This window comes from Dromiciops gliroides, chromosome 6 (assembly GCF_019393635.1).
Source record: "Dromiciops gliroides isolate mDroGli1 chromosome 6, mDroGli1.pri, whole genome shotgun sequence".
Taxonomy (NCBI): Eukaryota; Metazoa; Chordata; class Mammalia; order Microbiotheria; family Microbiotheriidae; genus Dromiciops; species Dromiciops gliroides.
In genome coordinates this window covers 53,364,037-53,384,245 of record NC_057866.1, presented here as the reverse complement: position 1 = coordinate 53,384,245, position 20,209 = coordinate 53,364,037, and the positions used below count along the sequence as shown (strand labels likewise).

Genomic DNA, 20,209 nt, shown 5'->3' with positions numbered 1-20,209 from the left:
TATAGCAAGCATATTTATACTTTTGATTCTGTTGAATGCCTATGTAATTTCATAAGTAATCTTCAAAATTTAAACTGCCTATTTCATGGAGTTTTTTTTTAATTAGGCACTTATTTATTTAGCATTTTATTTTTCCCAATTTCATGTAAAAACAATTTTTAACATTCGCTTTTAAAACCCTGAGTTCCAAATTCTCTCCTTCCCTTCCCACCTACCCCCCATTGAGAAGACAAGCAATTCTATATTGGTTATACATATATATAGTCATGCAGAACAGATTTACATATTAGTCATGTTTTAAAAGAAAACATAGACACCCCCCCCAACAAAACAAAACAAAAACCGCCAAGAAAAATAAAGTTTAAAAAGTATGCTCTGATTTGTATTTTTCATCATAAGTCTTTCAGAGTTGTCTTGCATCATTGGATTGCTGAGAATAGCTAAGGCATTCACAGTTGATCATCTTTTTTTTTTTAATTAATAGTATTTTAATTTTGTCCCCAATTACATATATAATTTTCAACATTCATTTTCATAAGATTTTGAATTACAAATCACGCAGTTGATCATCTTATAATATTGTCATTACTTTGTACTACTTATTTTACTTTGCATCAATCTGTGTAGGTCTTTTCAGGTTTGTCTGAGAGCATCCTGCTGATCATTTCTTTTGTTTGTTTTTGGTGAGGCAATTGGGATTAAATGTGTTAAGTGTCTGAGGTCGGATTTGAACTCAGGTCCTCAGGCTGGTGCTCTATCCATTGCACCACCTAGCTGCTCCTCTGATCATTTCTTATAACACAGTAGTATTCCATCACAATCATACCACAGCTTTTTCACCTGTTTCCCATTTGATGGGCATTCCCCTCAATTTCCAGTTCTTTTCCACTAGAAAAGTACTGCTATAAATATTTTTTGATATGTAGGTAATTTTCTTTTTCCTTGTTTTTTTATTCCTTTTGTGATATAGACTTAGTAGTCATATTGCTAGGTCAAAGAGTAGTCATGGTTTTAGAGCCCTTTGGGCATAGTTCCAAATTGCTCTCCATAATGGTTGAATTAGTTCATATGTGGAGTTAAAAGACCACCTCAGAGATCATCTTGTCTAGTGCATACCTGAAGCATAAAGCTTTCCTATAACACCTGAAAAGTGGTCATCCATCTTCCATTTGAAGATGTTCATTGAAGGGGGCCCTGACTAGTTGCTGAGGCACGTCTTTGTTCTTTGGAATAGCTTTGATAATTAGGAACCTTCTGCATGTTATTGTATTTTCCCTTGGTTTTCCCCAGACTAAATAACACTAGTTCTTTGAACAAATCTTGAATCCTATTTTGGGGAACTGAAAATATTACTGATGTGACATATAGCAGGGCCCAGTTTTTCAGTGGTGCTGCAGAATGGAGCTTCTTAAATTTTTTTCCACTCACTATCCCTTTTTGCCCAAGAAATTTTTATACAATCATAGATATATAGATGTATAAAATAGGCATACATAACTTTTTACTGTTGCCACTTTTTTTCAACCCCCACATTCAGTTACTTGACCCCATATGAGTCTCCGTGGGAAGGCTAAGGGGACCCACAGTTTAAGAAGCTTTGCTATAGAAGTATTATAACAATTCTTACCTTGCCCTCTCCCCAGATCTTTCTTGAATACTACTTTCAGATCAGTCTTCCTAATCTTATTCTGAGTCTGCTCTTTCATATTAACCTTCAAGAGTTTAGCATGTTCTGCTGAACAAAGTTCAATTCTTTATCCTAGCATTCCAGACTCTGAACTGAACCCGGCCTCTCTAGCTTTGCATAATAAAATATTAGTTAGGAGGTTCCTCACAGATCAAGTCCAACTCCCCCATTTTACAGATTAAGAAGCTGAATCCCAGAAAGGGGAAGTGACATCGACCAAGGTCATGTCTAGTTAATGACAAGCCAGGAGCAAAACCCTTTGTCTTGATTACCAAGCCAGTGCTTTTCCCACTGTACCATGCTGCATTATCTATCACTCCCCGATTTGTACTTTTGCTTAAGTCAGATTGGACAGCTGGGCATCCCATGTCCTCTAATTTTTAAAAATTTGGGGTGAGGAGCATGTTAACAATAGTCTGATACAGACTGAACATGTGTGATTATCAGTAAAGAAATCATACACCACACAATTACATTTTAATAGGACATTTAATTGTATACATATCTGTTATTAAAATGTATGTTATTGTATAAACTTATTAAGCCATTCACATAAATTAAAATAATATTTTTACACAGCCACACATTTCTAGAGTAAGCTAGGAAAAGTGTGGATGGGAAAATCAGATGTTATTTAGCATCCCCCTGAATCATCACAGTAGGTAGGGTAGTGCTAGAACTCTTGGTACTTAAAGTGAATGAACCTTGCCATTAAGGTTGTGGTATTCCCTCTTCGGTAGTCTGGAAGAAGTTTATTCTAGGACCCAGAAGGTGGAGGCGAGGGAGTATGGGTGGGGACTTTTTGACCCCCAGTAACTGCTAAAGCTGGTTTCTACTGGAAGGGAGGACTGGAGACAGGATCCAAAGCAGTTACAGTGTATGGATTTTATGGGAGAAGAGCATAATAATATCAATTTTGGAACAGGGTAGATAGAGCAAACTTTTGGGTGGAGTACCTTGGGAGATTTAAAACATCCAGAGGACCCTTGTTTATTGGGAGCTTGAGAATCAGGGATATTAGATAGGAAGTACCTTTGCCACTTGGAGGAGCCTAGTTAATTGTTATTAACCTCCCCCCCCCCCACACACACAAATAGCCTTTCACTTGATTTGTGAGAGGATGAGTTAGCTTTCTTGTAATGTTTAAACAGGAACTTTGGAGAATATAGATTGTGGTGATGACAAGGCCTTTGTGGTTGTGCTCCTCATAAATTAGCCCCCAAACTCCCAAGCTTGTACATTGTACCTTATGTGGTTTTGTTGAATTAAAACTCATTATCTGAGACCAGTTCAAATGCTCCTTCCTCTTTCTCCTTTTCTCCCTTGAGCAAAGTGAAAGTGATCTTTTCTCTAATTCCCACAATACTTTTTTGTTTTTATACGGTGAGAATTCTTAACTCAGGATCCATAGTCCATAGAATTTAAGGGGGTCTGTGAATTTGAATGAGAAAGATTGCATATTTATTTTTGATAACTTCTTACTGAATGAGTTGCCAAATTTGATGTCCTTTTTCTGAATCCTCATCTTCACATCTACTCTGTAACATGTGATATTGTTGACCACCTTCTCCATAACACTGTCTCCCTCTCTGTGTTTTCATGGCATTATTGTTCTCTCCCTTGGTTGTCTTCTTATTGTTCTGACCATTCTTTCTCATTCTCCTTTGCTGGTTCATCTGTCATGCCCCCAAGTGATGGTGGACCTCAAGGCTTTGTCCTGGACTCTGTTTAAGGACCACATCATGGTTTTAATTATCTATGTAGATGATTCCCAAATCTGTATTTTCAATCACTGGTATCTCTCCTGAGCTCCCTTTGTACATCTCTGTCTATTGGACAAACTGGATGTCAGCTCTATGTATCTAAAAATCAACATACCCAGAACTCATTCTTTTTCTTCTTCAACCTAATTCCTACTTCCAGTCTTCTCTATTTTTGCCGAGGGCATAACCTTGCTTCTGATCACCCAGGTTTACAGCTTATTAAGAGGGATTTTTGACTCCTCGTTCTCCCTCATCCCACAAATTCAATCAGTTGTCAAGTTGTGCAGTTTCTACCTCAGTCTCATTTGCCTGTCTCTTCTCTATTCACAACCCATCACCCTAGTTCAGACCCTCATTACTTCTCTCATGGATTACTACAGTTGTTTCTTAGTTGCTTTCTTACCTTAGTCTTTTCCTCTCCAGTATATCCTCAATGCAGTTGCCAAAGTGAATTCACCTAAACTGTAAGTCTGACCATGCTACTCTTACTCAGTAAATCCCAATGGCTCCCTTTTGCCTCTTTGAACAGCTCCAGCTTTGAGAGGCCTTCACAACCTGGCCCTGACCTATCTTTCTAACCTTATTTGCACTCTTTCCCTCATTCTGGCCTTGTTGCTGTTACTCACATATGCCACTTCTCCCATCTCTTTCTCTCCAAGACCAAAATACCTGTAAGGCAACCCTCCTCTAGATTACCTCAAGATCCAGCTCAGGCACCGCCTACAGGAGACCTTCCTATAGCTTTCTGCCCCCACCCCCGACCTTGTGTGCATCTTGTATAGATTTGTTTGCCCAATCTACATATCACAATAGAATATAAGTTCAGTGAGGTCAGGGACACTGAGGGTTTTTTGTTTGCTTTGGTTTGGGTTTGGTTTTTGTATCCCCAGCCCTTAACATAGCGTGGGTACTTAAAGTGTGGAGGGATGGTCAGTCTATGCAACAGACTTGTATGAAGTGCTTATTGTATTAGATTCCAAGTATATAAATAGATGAAAAATGACCAAAGGCCCTGTGATTGAGCGGGGGTAATTGAACAGATTGGCTTTTCTTATTTGTGTACAGGAGAGGTGAACAAGAAAATTTCAGTCTTCAATTGATTACTGATGACCTAAAAGTTACTACTCTTATGTAGTGGAAATGAGCACTAGACTTGACATCAGAAGACCTAGGTTTGCTTCTTACTTCTAGTTTTGTGACTTTGGGGAAGTGACTTCACCTCTTTGGACTGTAGTTTCCTTAACTGTAAAATGAGAGACTAGGCCTAGATCTCTAGGGCCTATCCAGCTCTAACATTGATTCTATGAAGATGTGATAAAGATTCTATGTAGTTTTATGTGTAAAGTTTGTTGGGGTTTTCATCTTTTAGATTTGTAAGGAATTTAGAAAAAAGGGAAAGTCATTGTGGGGATTTAAGGTTGGTCCCAGAAAGGTTAGGGTAAATGGAATATTTTGATGTGAGGATTAGCATTGGCAGAGAGAAAAACACAGGATGTTTCAGATAGGGGCTAGGACATGAATACTTGTTATCTCAAACGGGCATGGAATGTAATAGAAATAATAGAAGGTTGATCTAATTGAAATGATAGATTTGGAAATGTCTGTCAGTCAACTAGTATTTATTAAGGGCACAGTATTTACCAGTCACTATGCTAAGTGCTTGGAGTTACACAGATGTGGGGGGAGGGGAAGCCCTTGCTCAAAAGGAGTTCACAGTCTAACAGAAGAGACAAAATATAGAAAAGTATGAACAAACAAGATACAGGATAAACTGGGGGTGGTTTCAGAGGTAAGACACTCAGATGAAAGAAGACAGAGAAAGGCTTCTTGCAGAAGGTGGAACTTTGTTTAGTGGAATCTTTTTTTTTTTTTAAAGTGAGGCAATTGGGGTTAAGTGACTTGCCCAGGGTCACACAGATAATAAGTGTCAAGTGTCTGAGGCCGGATTTGAACTCAGGTACTCCTGACTCCAGGGCCGGTGCTCTATCTACAGTGCCACCTAGCTGCCCCTAGTTGAATCTTGAAGGAAGCCAGGGAACCCAGAAATGAAGCTTCGAGAAGAAGGTAGATAATTCATGAGGGGAAATCAATGGAAATGCTCAGCATTGAGAGATGAAATGTTATGTGTTAGGGAGGGCTGAGGATCCTCCCAACTTCGGGCCAGTGCTCTATCTACTGTGCCACCTAGCTGTCCAAAGAGGGAGGACACCATGTTATAAAAGAAACATGGAACTTGGTAACTGATTATAGAGGATAAATGAGAGGAAGAAGTCAAAGATAAACTGGAGTTGAAAATCAGAGGCACCAAAAGAGTGGTGCCATGGGTAGAAGTGGGGAAATTAGAAAGAAAGGAAGTAGTTTTTGTGGTGGTGCGTTTTGGTGGGGCAAGGGGAATGAATGGATAGAATTATTAACAAGTTGAGTTTGAGGCAGGTCTAATATAACCATGTGACAGGTGCATCTGGAGATAAAAACGAAAGCCACTGGCTCAGAGCATTCTAATATTTGCTGTTTATTCTTTTATATTCTTATACTTGTGTTTAGTTTTTTGCTGCTTTAAATCTTGTTTGTTTTTTAACTTCACTTGTATAGAATTTTTGCAGTATCATTTTTAAATCATCTAACTTTATTTGTGGAGTTAAGACAGATCTATAAGAGAAATTTGGGGACCATCTGCATTAATAAAACTTGTAATGACACGTTAAAACTTTTAAAGTAAATCTTAGACAAACAGTATAAACCTGGTAGAGGTCATATGCTTGCCTTTCTTTTCCTGACCCTCCCCATCTCCCATTCTCTTTGGGGCTAGTGGATACTTTTTTCTTAATAGAGGCAGCTAGGTAGTACAGGAGTTAGAACACTGAGCCTAGAGTCAGGAAGGCCAGAGTTCAAGTCCAGCTTCAAACACTAGCTTTGTGTGACCCTGGGCAAGTCATTTAACCTCTGATTGACTCAGTTTCCTCATTTGTAAAATGGGAATAATAGTAGCATCTATCTATTTGTAAAGTGCTTAGGACAATGCCTAGCTTAATAGGTCTTATATAATAAGACTATAAATGTAGTAGTATATATTATACATTATATTGCTATATTACATATAGTTTTATATTTCATGTTATATATTAAATCTAATTTCTGTTATTCCATTCTTAGTCTTCATATGTACTCTTTGTCCCCAACCTGTGGTAGAGCCTTCTGAGCTCCTGTTGGTCTGATCAGCCATAGTTGAACACACTGTACTTTGACTCCAACATTGTGATGTCATTTTGGTCCTTTTTGAGAATGAAGGACACCAACCAACCAACCATATATATTACATTATTATAGTATCATATCTTATATGTAATATTACTGTAATCTATCATTGGCTTGCCTGTTTAGGGAACAAATTATTCAAGACTAAGCCTTTAAAGCACCCTAAAAACTAAGTGTGAAGTATTCTTTCTGCCTACTTTCTTGTCCATAACTTCTTTCCCTTGCCTACTTCTTCTCCTCAGGTGCAAATCCTGCTCTCAATTAGCTATCACCTGATTTTTGTTAAGGTATTGGCTGATGATGGCTGACTGACCTGCCGAGAAGTTACTTGTATTTTAAATAACAAATTCCCCCAAACTAAAATTAATAAAAATAAAGGGATTGACTTTGTAAAGGTGAACTTTTAGACAGTGAAGAAGATTGTTTGGGAAGATGAGCCTTTCTGAAGTCCCTTAAAATTAGTTCATGTAGGTTGGTATGTCTTTGAAGAGTTAGAGAACTAAGGAAGTTATAAAAGACAAAAGAGATGGTGGTCAATAGTATTGAATGCAGCTGAAAGAACATTATTACACTCACTTAAAAATTTCACTAATCCTTATTTTTCAGGTGCAAGATTAAGTGATCATCTATTTTAATAGCAGAGACTAGAATGCAGATTAATTGTAGCATTCTTTTTTTCATTCTTATATCACATGTGTTTCTGTGACTCTGTGGGTATATGCCCCCTCCTTACATAGACACCATTGCTACTAAGCCATCTCTTGTAAGAAAGCTCTTTTTTTGTTTGTTTGTAAGGCAATGAGGCAAAGTGATTTGCCCAGGGTCACACAGCTAGTAAGTGTCTTAGGCCGTATTGGAACTCAGGTCCTCCTGAATCCAGGGCTGGTGCTTTATCCTCTGCACTACCTAGCTGCCCCCAAGATAGATCTTTAGAAGAGGAAAAAAAGAAAATTCGGCAAAATCAACATGTTATGGTATCTGATTTTAAATGCAGCATTTCCCACCAGTAATACCTCCTTTTCAGTGAAGTGAGGGTTTGAGTTTTGATTCAGACCCCTTGAATTTGAGGTGTTAGCTATATAGAAGGCAGTGTGGTATATAGTGAAGAGCCAGGAAGACCTGGCCACTAGCCCTACCACTAACACATACTAGCTGTGTGCCCATGGGCATATCATTTAACTTCTCAGTGCTCCCCTAGGCATGTTTATTATACTGTGTTATTCCAGATCAGCACTGGTACATGAAGCTTCCATACCAAGAACTATCCACATTGATGAATTCATTGGTCGAGATCAAGAAAGAAAAAGAATTCATTTTGATTTTATACTGACTGTTGTGAAAGAAATAGATATGCCTTCTGATCATTTTTCTGATAACCACAAATAAAAATGCTTTTTAGCTATTGTGAATGGTACAGGAATTATCCAACAGTTTTATTTCACCCAGCACCAGCAAGGAATTTGAATCGCTATTCCCCCTATGTTTGTCTATTTTCCCTTTTAGAAATAACTTTTCTTTTTGGGGGTCAGAATAATGCTTTTTTCTTATTTCTCTTTTATGAAAGGAATTCTAGAACCTGTAAAGTAGGATGATTTACCTTGTATTTGGCAGGACAGTACACAGAGAGGGGGTGGGGGGCAGACAGGTTTTTTAGTTAACCTCTAATGCCCTTTAGAGGTTTTAAAGAGTATCCTTGTGTTTCTCTATCCTTCCTCTGCTTATATAATACTTGTTAACCTTCTAACTGGCTGGGGTCTTTCTTCTCTGTTTCCTGGAGTATTTAACTTATGACCATTACTAATCAACCATGATGTACCTTTTGGTCAGTAGACTTACCAGTCACAGCATTCTTTCTTCAAGAATGGCTTTTAAAAAAAATGTTTCTGATGATGTTTGGCTTCTGGGTTCATCCCTGTGGCAGTTACTGGAAAGTTCAATTTTTGTGATTGCTGTATTGCTGAGGTGATACTATATTATTTAAATTAGTCTCATCTCTCCCCACTATAATCCTTCCCTCCATTCAACTTCAAATTGATCCAACTAAAGCTCAGGTCTGATTATTAAACTCCAGTGGCTCCCTGTTACCTCCAAGATTAAATGTAAAATCATCTGGTTTACCCGACTTCATCCTACCTTAATCTTGTTTCTTTCTTCACATGAACTTCCTCTCTCTTTTTTTTTTTTTTGGTGAGGCAGTTGGGGTTAAGTGACTTGCTCAGGGTCATACAGCTAGTGTCAACGGTCTGAGACCTGATTTGAACTCAGGTTCTCCTGAATTCAGGGCCAGTGCTTTATCCACTGCGACACCTAGCTGCCCCCACATGTACTTTCTGATCCTGTGATACTTACTATCTTCTTTTCCTCACAAAAGATATTACATCTCCCAACTCTGTCATTTAACTGACTATCCCTCCTGGCTTCCTTCTAAGTCCCACCTTCCACCGCAAACCTTTTCTGATCTTCCTTAATGCGAGTGCCTTCCCTCTGTTGATCTTTCTCTAATCTTCTTTATATATTGTTTCTACGTAGTTGTTGGAAGTTTGCCTGCCTCCATTGGACTGTGGGCTCCTTGAGAGCTCCTTTTGCCTTTTTTTGTATCCTTAGCACTCTGCAGAGTGCCTGGCACATTAACAAGGTGCTTTTAAAATACTGACTGATTGACTCCTTCCTTCTGAGAGGCTCTCTGTTGGTGAACTTTTCCATTCTTCAAATATGTCAGCATTCCTATATTGATGGAATCCAAACCTCTTATCTTCAACTCAAGTGAAGGTTCTATTTTTTATGCTCGAACTTATGTTCAAACAAGACCTCTTTTGGTTTTCTAATATTTTAAATTAGACTCTTTGGAGTCATCTTTGACTTTTTCTTTCCCCTCCTGAAGCCTCCTCCCCTTCTGGACAAATTAGTCCGCAAAATCTATTGTTGTTTTCTTCTTGGAAGTCTCTCTTCTATCTGTTGCTTTCTGTCTCCACTCCCATACCATATTCGAGGCCTTATCATCTAAGAACTACCTTTTTGTGATAGCCTCTTAATTGTCTACTCTGCCTTCAGTCTTTTCTGCCTCCCCCACCTAGGTGCCAGACTACCTTTCCTAAGATATGACTTACATCCCTTCCTCCACTCAGAAAACCACAATGGTTCCCTACTGCTGGTGGTGTTTGTTCCAAACTGGTCTTTATGGGCTTTCAAAATCTGCTTCTTATTCCTCGCTCACTATTCTATTTCCCATTCTTCCTAGCATAAATTCCACTTCAGTGAGGTTGTTCTCACTGTCCAGTAAATGTAAGGTGCTCACTCCTGACTCCATACCTCTTCTCATCTGATTCATGTCCTCTCTCTTCACTTGATGCATTTATTCCAAAGTAATGCCCCTGCTCTAGTCACACCTCATTGCCACATTATATGCCTATTTTTCTAAGTACTACCTTTCACTTGGATAATTCTCAAATCGTTATTCCTACCCTTATTATTTCTACCTCACTGTCCAATACCTTATCTTGTTAGATGATCTTCAGAATCTTCCTAAGAAAATTTAAATGAAAGCCGTTCAGTTTTCTGGAATGGCACTGGTAGACTGTCCAGATTTCACAAGCATAACAACAGTGAAGGCAGCACAACAATTCTGTAAGTCTTCAGTTTAGCAGTCAGTCAAATACCTCTTCTCTTTTACACTTACTTTTGGAGCTTCCCAAATGCTGAGCTAGCTCAGGCAAATGCTCGTGTCAACTTCATCATCTATGTGTACACACATTCCTGGAAAGTATACTGCTAAGGTAAGTGAACTTATCCACATCATTCACAGTTTCTCCATTTGCTATAACCAGTGGTTCCATGTATGGATGGTGTGGTGCTGGCTGGTGGAGAACCTCTATTTTCTTGGTGTTGTCAGGCCAAAATTAGTACAAGTGGCATCTCAGCCTCAAAGGCTGCATTGAATGCACAGTCATGCACCAACTCTCCTTCCACTTTAGTCTTGGCTTTTATAGCCTTTTCAAGTCAAATGAAGTAGCTGGACTAGATGCCATTTTTATCCTTATTAAAGGCATCTGACAACATCATGGAATACATCATGCTAACATTATCATAGGAGTAAGCATACAGTTCTGCTTCATTCCACTGGTGACTGGGAAATTGTGATAGCGTTGTCCTTTATTGAGAATCCATGCAAACATGCCATCATGAAATTTGGCATGTAATATTGGTAAACCTGGTGCAGCCAAAGCCCTCACAACTGCATCAAAGGCCTTGGTCAGGTCAGTGAACATTGTGTACAGACCTCTGTTGTGCTCCTGCCATTTCTTCTGGAGTTGTTTGGCCACAAATACCGTGTCGATCATTCTTCAGCCACACTGGCTCTTGGGTAGACGACCATCTTCCAAGTGAAGGATCAGTTACTTAAGGAGGACTCTGGCAAGAATCTTGCCAGCAGTGACTCAGAGAGAGACACTCTCTGATTGTCACAGATCAACCTATTTCCTTTCCCTTTATGGAGATGGACAGTGGAGACATCTTTGATCTCCGGGGGGCATAACCTCCTCTTGCCATATAACCTGAAAGCTATCAGTCAGCTTCTGTATGAGCAGCTGTGCCTTGTACATCTTTGCTGGCCTGAAATCAGCACCAGGTGCTTCGCCACACGAGAGGAGCCTAGTAACATTCAGTATCTCTTCTTCAGTTGGATGTCCAGCTAGAGAGAAATTGACTTCAGTCCGAGGTATACAGTCAATGGTTTTTTTGTTTGTTTTGTTTTTGGTTTTGGTTTTGGTTTTGGTTTTTTTGGGGCAATGGGGGTTAAGTGACTTGCCCAGGGTCACACAGCTAGTAAGTGTCAAGTGTCTGAGGTCAGATTTGAACTCAGGTACTCTTGAATCCAGGGCTGCTGCTTTATCCACTGAGCCACCTATCTGCACCCTGCTGTCAATGGTTTTAGCATTGGTTGATGACAGTCTGTTGAGAACACTCTGGAAGTCTTCAGCCCATTTCTTCAGGATCATGGCCTTATCACTGATCCATGTGGATCCAATCAATACTGAGTAGTTGAGATGCACCAGAGTTCTTTGGCATTCAGATCCTACTGAGGAGACCACAATTCTGATGGACTGTTCACGTAGCCCAAATGCCAAACCTATGTTTACCTAAAAGACTATTTTATGGAGAACTAGCACAAGGCAAGCGAGCGCTCACACGGAGGTCAGAAGAAGCTGTACAAGAATATTCTCAAGGTCTCTCTGCAGAACTTTAGTTTCAGTTATGAGATATGGGAGACACTGGCTCAGGATCACCCAGCATGGCATGTCCACTTCAAAGAAAGTGCTATTCAATTTGAGCAAAGCAGAATTGCAGTGTGACACAAAGGAAATGTGAGCTATGCAAATCTAGAGACATCTCCATCCAGATGTTCATATGGACTCTTTGTGCCCAATCTGTGATAGTCTTTCTAGGTCATATTGGACTGATCACCTACAATTGAACTCACTGTATCTTGACCCCAACATAGTCACATCATCGGTCTTCTTTGAGTATGAAGGACAAACAACAACATATCCTGAACTGATTTTCATGAACTGTTCTATTAGTTACTCAGTTTTTAAGTGAATTCAAAATGACTTTAAGAATTTTGGACAAAATTCTTATTTTAATCTCCCATATTAATCTTAGCTTAATGTCTCCTTAGCTTGGAAACTATTGCTTGTGTTTCCTTACCCCTTTAACCACTGTCACATTTCCTCTCCTTTTTACTGCCAGACTTGTCTCATGCTTCATCTTTATTGCCTCCCTGTCTTTACCACCATTATTTCTGGCCTTATAAGTTTGTTGAAATTTCTTTCAAGGATCACATCCTTATTGCCACATAGTGTTCTTTTCTCCATTTTCTTTGATGTTTGTACCGAGTTTTATACTGCTGATCAACTTTTTCTTGAAATTACAAGCTCTATTCAACCCCTGCCCCCATTTTTGACACCCTCTTATTCTTGTTCTCTTCCCACCAGTATAGCTTTTCCTTGATTTGTTTAGTTGGCTTATCTTCTGCTTCCTATCTACAGTATCTTCAGCAAATGACATAATATGTAGACAGCAGTTTGATTGCTTATGATGATGTCAGTTCATCTCTTCATACCCTTTAACTACAGCTGTTTCCCAAGACTACATCCTTTACCTTCTATTCTTTCCTTCTGTCAGAGAGCCCATCTCTTTTCATAGCGTTAGCGATCATTTGTATATTCATGATTTCTAGGTCTATACCTTTAGAGACTATCTTCTTCACCTATATAATGATAAAATCATAGAAGGAAAGGATATCCTACTAAGTAGAAGCCCTTCCCCCAGCCAGATTTTCTTTGAACCACCAGTTATTGGGGGTGGGGTGAGGGGAAGGTCATAGGATTATAGATCACAGGGCTTGAGCTGGAAGAGACCTCAGAGCTACAGGTCTTTAATTTTACAAGTGAGGAAAGTGAGACCCAGGAGATTAAGAGATTTACCCAGAAATAGTCTACTTCACTGCCACAGAGGATAACTTGGTTATTGATGGGCAACTCTGATGGATTTTTAGTTCTACCTCTTGTTTTTGTTTTTTTCTTTTTCTTTTTTGCAGGGCAATGAGGGTTAAGTGACTTGCCCAATGTCAGACACCTAGTAAGTATCAAGTGTCTGAGGCCGGATCTGAACGGAGGTCCTCCTGAATCCAGGGCCGGTGCTTTATCCACTGTGCCACCAAGCTGGCCCTTCTACCTCTTGTTGAATCAAAATCTTTCTTCCTGAAACTTTTACCTGTTATTCCTAGTTTTGCCTTCTGGAGAAATATACAAAAAGGCTTGTTTCCTTCTCTACACGAGCCCTACAAATATAGATATAGTCTTTAAAATTTTTCTAATCCAATAATCAGTTAATCTACAGGAAAATAGGTGGGAGGGAGGGGAGTGTTATATTGGAGGTAATGTTCTTGACCAAGGGCCAGATGTTCAACATTTATTGAAATGATAACAAGCATCTATCTTATTTCATTAAATACTTGGTGGGGGCTACAGATGGGATGGGGGACACAGGACACAGGACATGGGTTCAGATCTCACATCTAAAACTTTTTGCCTGTTTTTTCTCATCTTGGGCAAGTTACTTAACTTCCCTGGGCTTCATGCTTCTCATCTTTAAAATGAGAGGGTTGGCCTAAATGGCATCTGAAGTCCCTTGGGGCTGTAGATCTATGATCCTGTTTATAACTTTGTAAAAATATATGCGAATCGGGGCAGCTAGGTGGCACAGTGGATAGAGCACTGGCCCTGGATTCAGGAGGACCTGAGTTCAAATCCGGCCTCAGACACCTGACATTTACTAGCTGTGTGACCCTGGGTGAGTCACTTAACCTCAATTGCCTCACCTATAGATAGATAGATATAGATATAGATATAGATATAGATATATGCAAATCAATGATATAGGGGGGCAACTTAGTAACCAAACATATAAGTGGTTTTTTTGAATCTTACAATTGAAAGTGACCTTAGATTATCTGCTCCAATTTGAGAGAACATTGAATTTGGAGTCAAAGGACCTGAGTTTGTATCCCGTAATGATTACTTAACCTGTGTGACTTTTGGTAAATCACTAAACCTCTATGAACTTGTTTCCTCATCTGTACAGTAAGAAAGTTAGACAACATAACCTCCTAGGTCCCTTCTAACTTTGTAATAATATTTTCTGATCCCACCTAATGTAGAAATCTCTTTTTATATATTCCTGACATGTAAATTTGTAACAGTTCAATGGTGTGTTCTACAAATTTCTGTTTTTTAAAAAATAATTCCTGCCATTTAATTACAACAGATCAGATGATGGACAACTTCATTGTGTCATGAAAGTCTTCAGGGAATATTTTGGCAGGTATCTGAGGAGGTTCAGGATGAATTGCTAGCTCTGTAAAATTGACACAGGAGCATCTGTGTTGCCTCATTTCTCCTTCATTGCAAATCTTCAAGTAGGATTGCACAGGCATTGGAGACTGAGTTGTTGGTAGGTCTGGCAGAAAGGCTTTCTTGAGCGTTTCATTATCATCTGCTACTCCATTTTTCACTCTAATGTTATGTAAGGTATGTGTACCTTTAAAATACATGGATCAGACTATTTATACTGGATTTCATCTTTTGCTTCTCTATCAATTATAGCTTTACTTATCAGAAAGCCTTGATTTTGGTGATTAAACTCTGAGCCACAAAATCACCTAAGTTATAGATTTTAGTGTTCTTTATACTTATGCATTACTTGATGCTCACTTCAATATAGTCATTTCCTTTTATCAGTGATTTTAAAGAATTATCCTCCTTGAACTTTCAGCATCTTTGGACATTGTTAATCATTTCCTTGTTGATGGTTTCTCTTTTCTTAGATCCAATTGACACTGCTCTCTTCCTTATTACCTCCTGTGCTTAATTTCTCCTTTGCTGTCCTTGCTCTGGTGCATCATCTTCTTCCAACCCTTAAGTATAAATGTCCCCTGAGGCTTTCTTAGCATTTTCATCCAGTCTTGTGTTATTATAAATTGTCACCTTAACAGAATTTGAAAGGGACCTCTAAGGTCATCTAATTCAGTCAGTAACATAGCCAGAATTCTTTGTATTATACTCTGGCCAAGCTCCTCTTCTATGTTTTCAACTGTTTGCTGGATATCTCCATCTGAATCAAATCCAACATGCCTCCAACTCCTCGTTTTTCCCTCAAAATCTGCTTTTGCTCCAAATGTCCTTATTTTTGTCATTGCTACCACCATTCTCTCATAATCTGGGGCTTGTTAATATTACCTAAGATTGTAAGTTGTTGTTTTTAAGCAGCCACGTTATTACTATGTGCTATGAGAGATGGAGAGATGTCTCAGTCGCTGCTTTCATTGAGCACTGACCGAAAACAGTTATTACTGGATTTCTTTATAAATTGTACAGTGCCACACTAAGCAAATTTAAGTATTTTGCAGCTCAGTGTTACTAGAAGAAGGGGTTCACTTTGCTTTCCGAAAACCTTGGTTAAAATTCTACTACTAACATTTTAGTTATTCTATGATTTGGACCTTTTCTTTTTTTCTTTTTTCTTTTTCTTTCTTTTTTTTTTTTTTTTGTGGGGCAATGGGGGTTAAGTGACTTGCCCAGGGTCACACAGCTAGTAAGTGTCAAGTGTCTGAGGCCAGATTTGAACTCAGGTACTCCTGAATCCAGGGCTGGTGCTTTATCCACTGCGCCACCTAGCCGCCCCCGATTTGGACTTTTTCACTTCTCTCTGTGCCTGGTTTTCCTTGTCTGCCAAATAGGGATAATAATACTTGTACCATCTACTATGAAAGGTTGTTGATATCAAAGCTATAAATGCACTTTGTAGATATACATGTAAGTAGTTATTACTAACTGGTTTGTTATAAAACTGGCTCACTCAAATGTGTAATATTTGAGAGGTATTGTGGCTTGGTAGATGGAAGGAGTCAGGATTGTGACTTCTGACCCATACTTACTTTGACCCTGAACTGGTCAATTAGCATCTCAATGTCCTTGGCAACTCCTAACACTCAGTTGTTGAAAGTTACATAAGTCTCCTCACACGCTGGGTTGACTATACTGATAAAATCATAAATCCAGATTTTAAAAATTTGGAGGAGGGAATTTATATTTGCAGAAAACCCAGTGTCCCAATAATTTGTATACAATTTTAAATTGTAGTGTGAGGTTTCATTTTTTAAAAAATTATTTTGTCGTTTGAGGATGTCTAAAGCAGGATACAATTAATTAAGCACTTACAAAGTTAGTCAAAGAAGAGTTAAGCCTTTGGTTATTAGTAAGACTACAGATGTTTGGGAGTGTTGTTGCCAATTCCTAATGCCTACTGAAGTCTGCCATCAATTTCTATAGACTCCTGAAAAGTGGAAAACCTGTAATTGGAAACATGTTAGATAGAGTTTGAATTTGCTCTTGTGTCAAAAGCTAAGAAGATGGCCATAATTAAGGAATCAGTTCCTTTGAACATATCCGATTGAGATAGCATAAATAATATATTATAATACCTATTTCAGAAAAGTAAATTGTTTTAAGACAGTATTGGTATATTTTGACTTAAATATAGACCATGTTATTTATCATCAGTCATTTGGATTTATTCAGTTTTTAAGATACCCTAAGCAGCAAGTGGGTTGGGGGAGGGGTGTAAAGAGAGGATTGAAAAGGTGAAATCAATACTAGCCCCTGCGCTGTAGTCTGTGAACCACACTGATCATCAGATATAAGAAAGGTTTTTAGTGAAATTTTTTAGCTAATGGGAATTTGGGAGCAAAATTGCAAATTCAAATTATGCCGGACCAAAACCATTTAACTTTATGTTAAGAAAACCCACTGTGTGAAAATCTAAAAGTATAAATGAACAAATTATTAGAGAATTATTACTTATTTACCAGATTTCATAATTACTTTAAAATGTGAATTAAACTGAAATGGGCTTTGGAGACATCTAGTCCCAACACTTTCTGTCATTAAAATGACAGTTTCAACATACTTTTAAAAGCTTTTTGTAGCTCTTAAAAGAGATCTAGCATACATGAAATAAGATTTGATTTAAACATTTTGGTTTTTCACACAATTTCTCAGAGATATACCTGTTGTTTTTCGGTATTCCTGTATGTTGCAATGAAGGCTATTTTCTATAGTATTGATATCTTTGCAAGTTGCACTTTTGTTACTAGAAACAATTTACAAATAGGTACAACAATTCAAAATTGGTTTTAAAAGAAAATATTTAGTATTAATACTTAGTTTCTTCTATATAATTTCCTTATAGGAACTTTTTTCACTGCTCTTCCATTTAAAGAAATGGTTTGTAATTTATTTTGTTCTTATATATCATAGGATGTGTTTTGGAGATGCAGACAAAGTATCTTTGATGAAATGAAGAAGAAATTTGCACAGGTAGACAGCTGAAGTAAAGGTTTTAATGTGATAATAGAACAAATAACAGCATGATTGTAATTGTATTTGATAACTTGGCATGTTATTTCTTTAAAAACTTATGCATGTATAACTATTCTATTCCTACCCAATCTTAATGGGAAAAAAAAGGAGTCTTTAACGCATTGAAAATTTTTCTCTCTCCCATTCCCTTAAGAAACAGAATAGAAAGCACTTCATTTGTTCACTTTGCATTTTAAAAAATGATAGTACCGGTCATCAATCTGACCTCTTAATTTGAAACATAAAAGAATTTTGTTGAACCAAGCTGCTGGCTGCTATTACGTTCTCCGAAGTTGTTCCAGTTTCCCAAATCTTAAGCTTTCCTATGATCCCAAATACCGCCTTTTCTCTTATTATTCCTTCTCAGACCCTCCTTATTCACAGGGAATCTACTTTTAAAAGGAAAAACTCAGTTTTAAACCAAGTTGAAGAGTTTGGCAATTTCTAATGAACAAAAGTAATATAATATCTTCTAGAAATACAACATTGGTAGTTTTGTGTGGTGGCATTGTTTTTTAAAGAAACATTATGACCACAATCTTACCCTTTCTTTAAAAAGCATTAACTAAAAAGAAAAAGGTTTCATATTTTATCTCATTGGCTCTATTTATAGATAGTAAAGTCTTTAAACATTCATATATAATATTTCAGTTGTATGTATTAAGCTTTATGTTAGAAAAGCCTGAAACTAAAAGAATTTCAAGTATTTGATAAATTGCTTTTATATATGTTAGTGTCAGTTTGAACATTTTTACAAGTCTAGTACCTTCCTGGCTGTATTTCATTTCACTTTTAAGCATCTGTGAACAGTATTTCTGAGTTACTGGTGAATATTGTGGTCATTTTTCCTATAAATATTACCTGCTGAGAAAGATAATTACCTAAAGTAAGACCAGAAAGTCTAATATTTTTCCAAAGAAAAATAACAAGTTAATTTAGACTTCAATTACACATTTATATTTCTTTTCTCTCAATTTTGACAGTAATGCTATTCAACCAGTATGAAGCCAACATTTCAACAACAAAAAATTTAAAGAGATTGTTTGAAGTATAAAATTGTAGAATTTGAAGGGGCCTCAGAGGTTATCTCATGATATCCTCAATGAGTGGTAATTCAGTGTCTGCTTAAAGACCTCTACTGACAGAGAACTCACTATCCTCTGAAACATCCCATTTTATTTTTGAACAGCTCTAAGTTGTCATGATGATTTTCCCAATATTGAGCTAAAATCTGCCTTTTTAACTTCGGTCATTGGTCTCTGTTTCTCTTCTGGAACCAAGTAAAACAAGTTTATGTCCTTGTCCACATAAGTCTTCAAATAGTTGAAGACTGCTATCACTTTCTAACCCAAGTTTTCTATTCTCTGTTCTCAGTTCCTTCTCAAACCTGAATACATTCCTGCATATCAAGTCCCTTCTAAAATGTGAGGCCCAGCGCTGGAAACAGTGCTCCATGTGTTTGACTTGGCTAGAATAGAGCAGAACTAGTACCTCCCTTCTTTAGCATGCTTGTCCCAGGCATAAGATCCCACGAGTACTTTTGGCAATTTTATCTACCCTGCTGACGCATTGAGCTTTTAAGTCCAGTAGGATTCCAAGACACTTTTCACATCTACCACTGCCCAGACAGATCTCCTTCATTCTATACTTGGGAGGGTTTTAAAAAATAACTCAAGTATAGGTTTTTACATTTATCCTGTTAAATTTTAGCTTTCTTGTTCACTGTTACATTCTCTGCAGCTTGAATGACACTCACACTTTTGATAAAATACCATGTATCAGAGTTACCTCTGTAACAGTAATCAGCAATCTTTGGGTCCCACCAAATGGTATTGTAATCTTTTCCATGAATCTCTTTCTTATTACAGGAGTATCATGCAACTTTGTCAAAGGCAGCTGAAATTTATATAATCTATACTCATGACATTCCCATGATCTTCTAGTTAATCCTACAAAAAATGGAAATTAGTTGTATATAGCTTATTAATGAATTCATTCTGACTTGAGTGATTATTCTTCTTTATTCAAGTTAGTATAAACCATTTCTTCTAGAAGTTAACCAGGAATTGACGTCAAGGTCATTAGCCTAGTTTGAAGCATCTGTCTTCTTTTGCTTATGAAAATTGAGACAATAGTTAATTGTCATAAGCCCCATATCACTGTTCTAGTTCACCACATGATTCCTCAAAGATCACTGGCAGTTGGCTCAGTAATCACACATGAAACTTCTTTCAGTACCTTGAGCCAGGTGACATGAGCTCGTTGCAGCTGAAGCTAAATGCTGTATTACTCTTGGATTTCAGTTCCCTGTTACCTATGTTTGTTCTTTCCTTTCCAGTCTGCAGATGATTTACTTTGTTAGAGAAAACATGCAAAGTGTTGAAGTTGAGTTGTTGTACCTTGTCTCTGTCATTCATTATCTTCCCATTCACACCAAGCCAGTAGCCCTGTTCCTCCTTTGATACTCTTTTTGCCCTCAACCTAGCTAAAAAAGATCCTTTTTTTTACTTTCACTGCTATTTACATAA

At 37.8% G+C, this 20,209-nt stretch overlaps 1 protein-coding gene across 3 annotated transcripts in view; it reads left to right on the top strand.

Moving 5' to 3' along the window:
* Positions 1 to 20,209, top strand: part of USP47 (ubiquitin specific peptidase 47) — a 101,988-nt gene that overhangs the window by 12,081 nt on the left and 69,698 nt on the right. The window contains exon 2 of one of the 3 annotated variants that reach the window (XM_043972856.1): positions 17,580 to 17,639. The exons of the other annotated variants lie outside the window; for them this stretch is intronic. Coding sequence (XP_043828791.1) covers positions 17,580 to 17,639 — 60 coding nt within the window. The remainder of the gene's footprint in view (positions 1 to 17,579; positions 17,640 to 20,209) is intronic. 3 annotated transcript variants of the gene reach the window in all.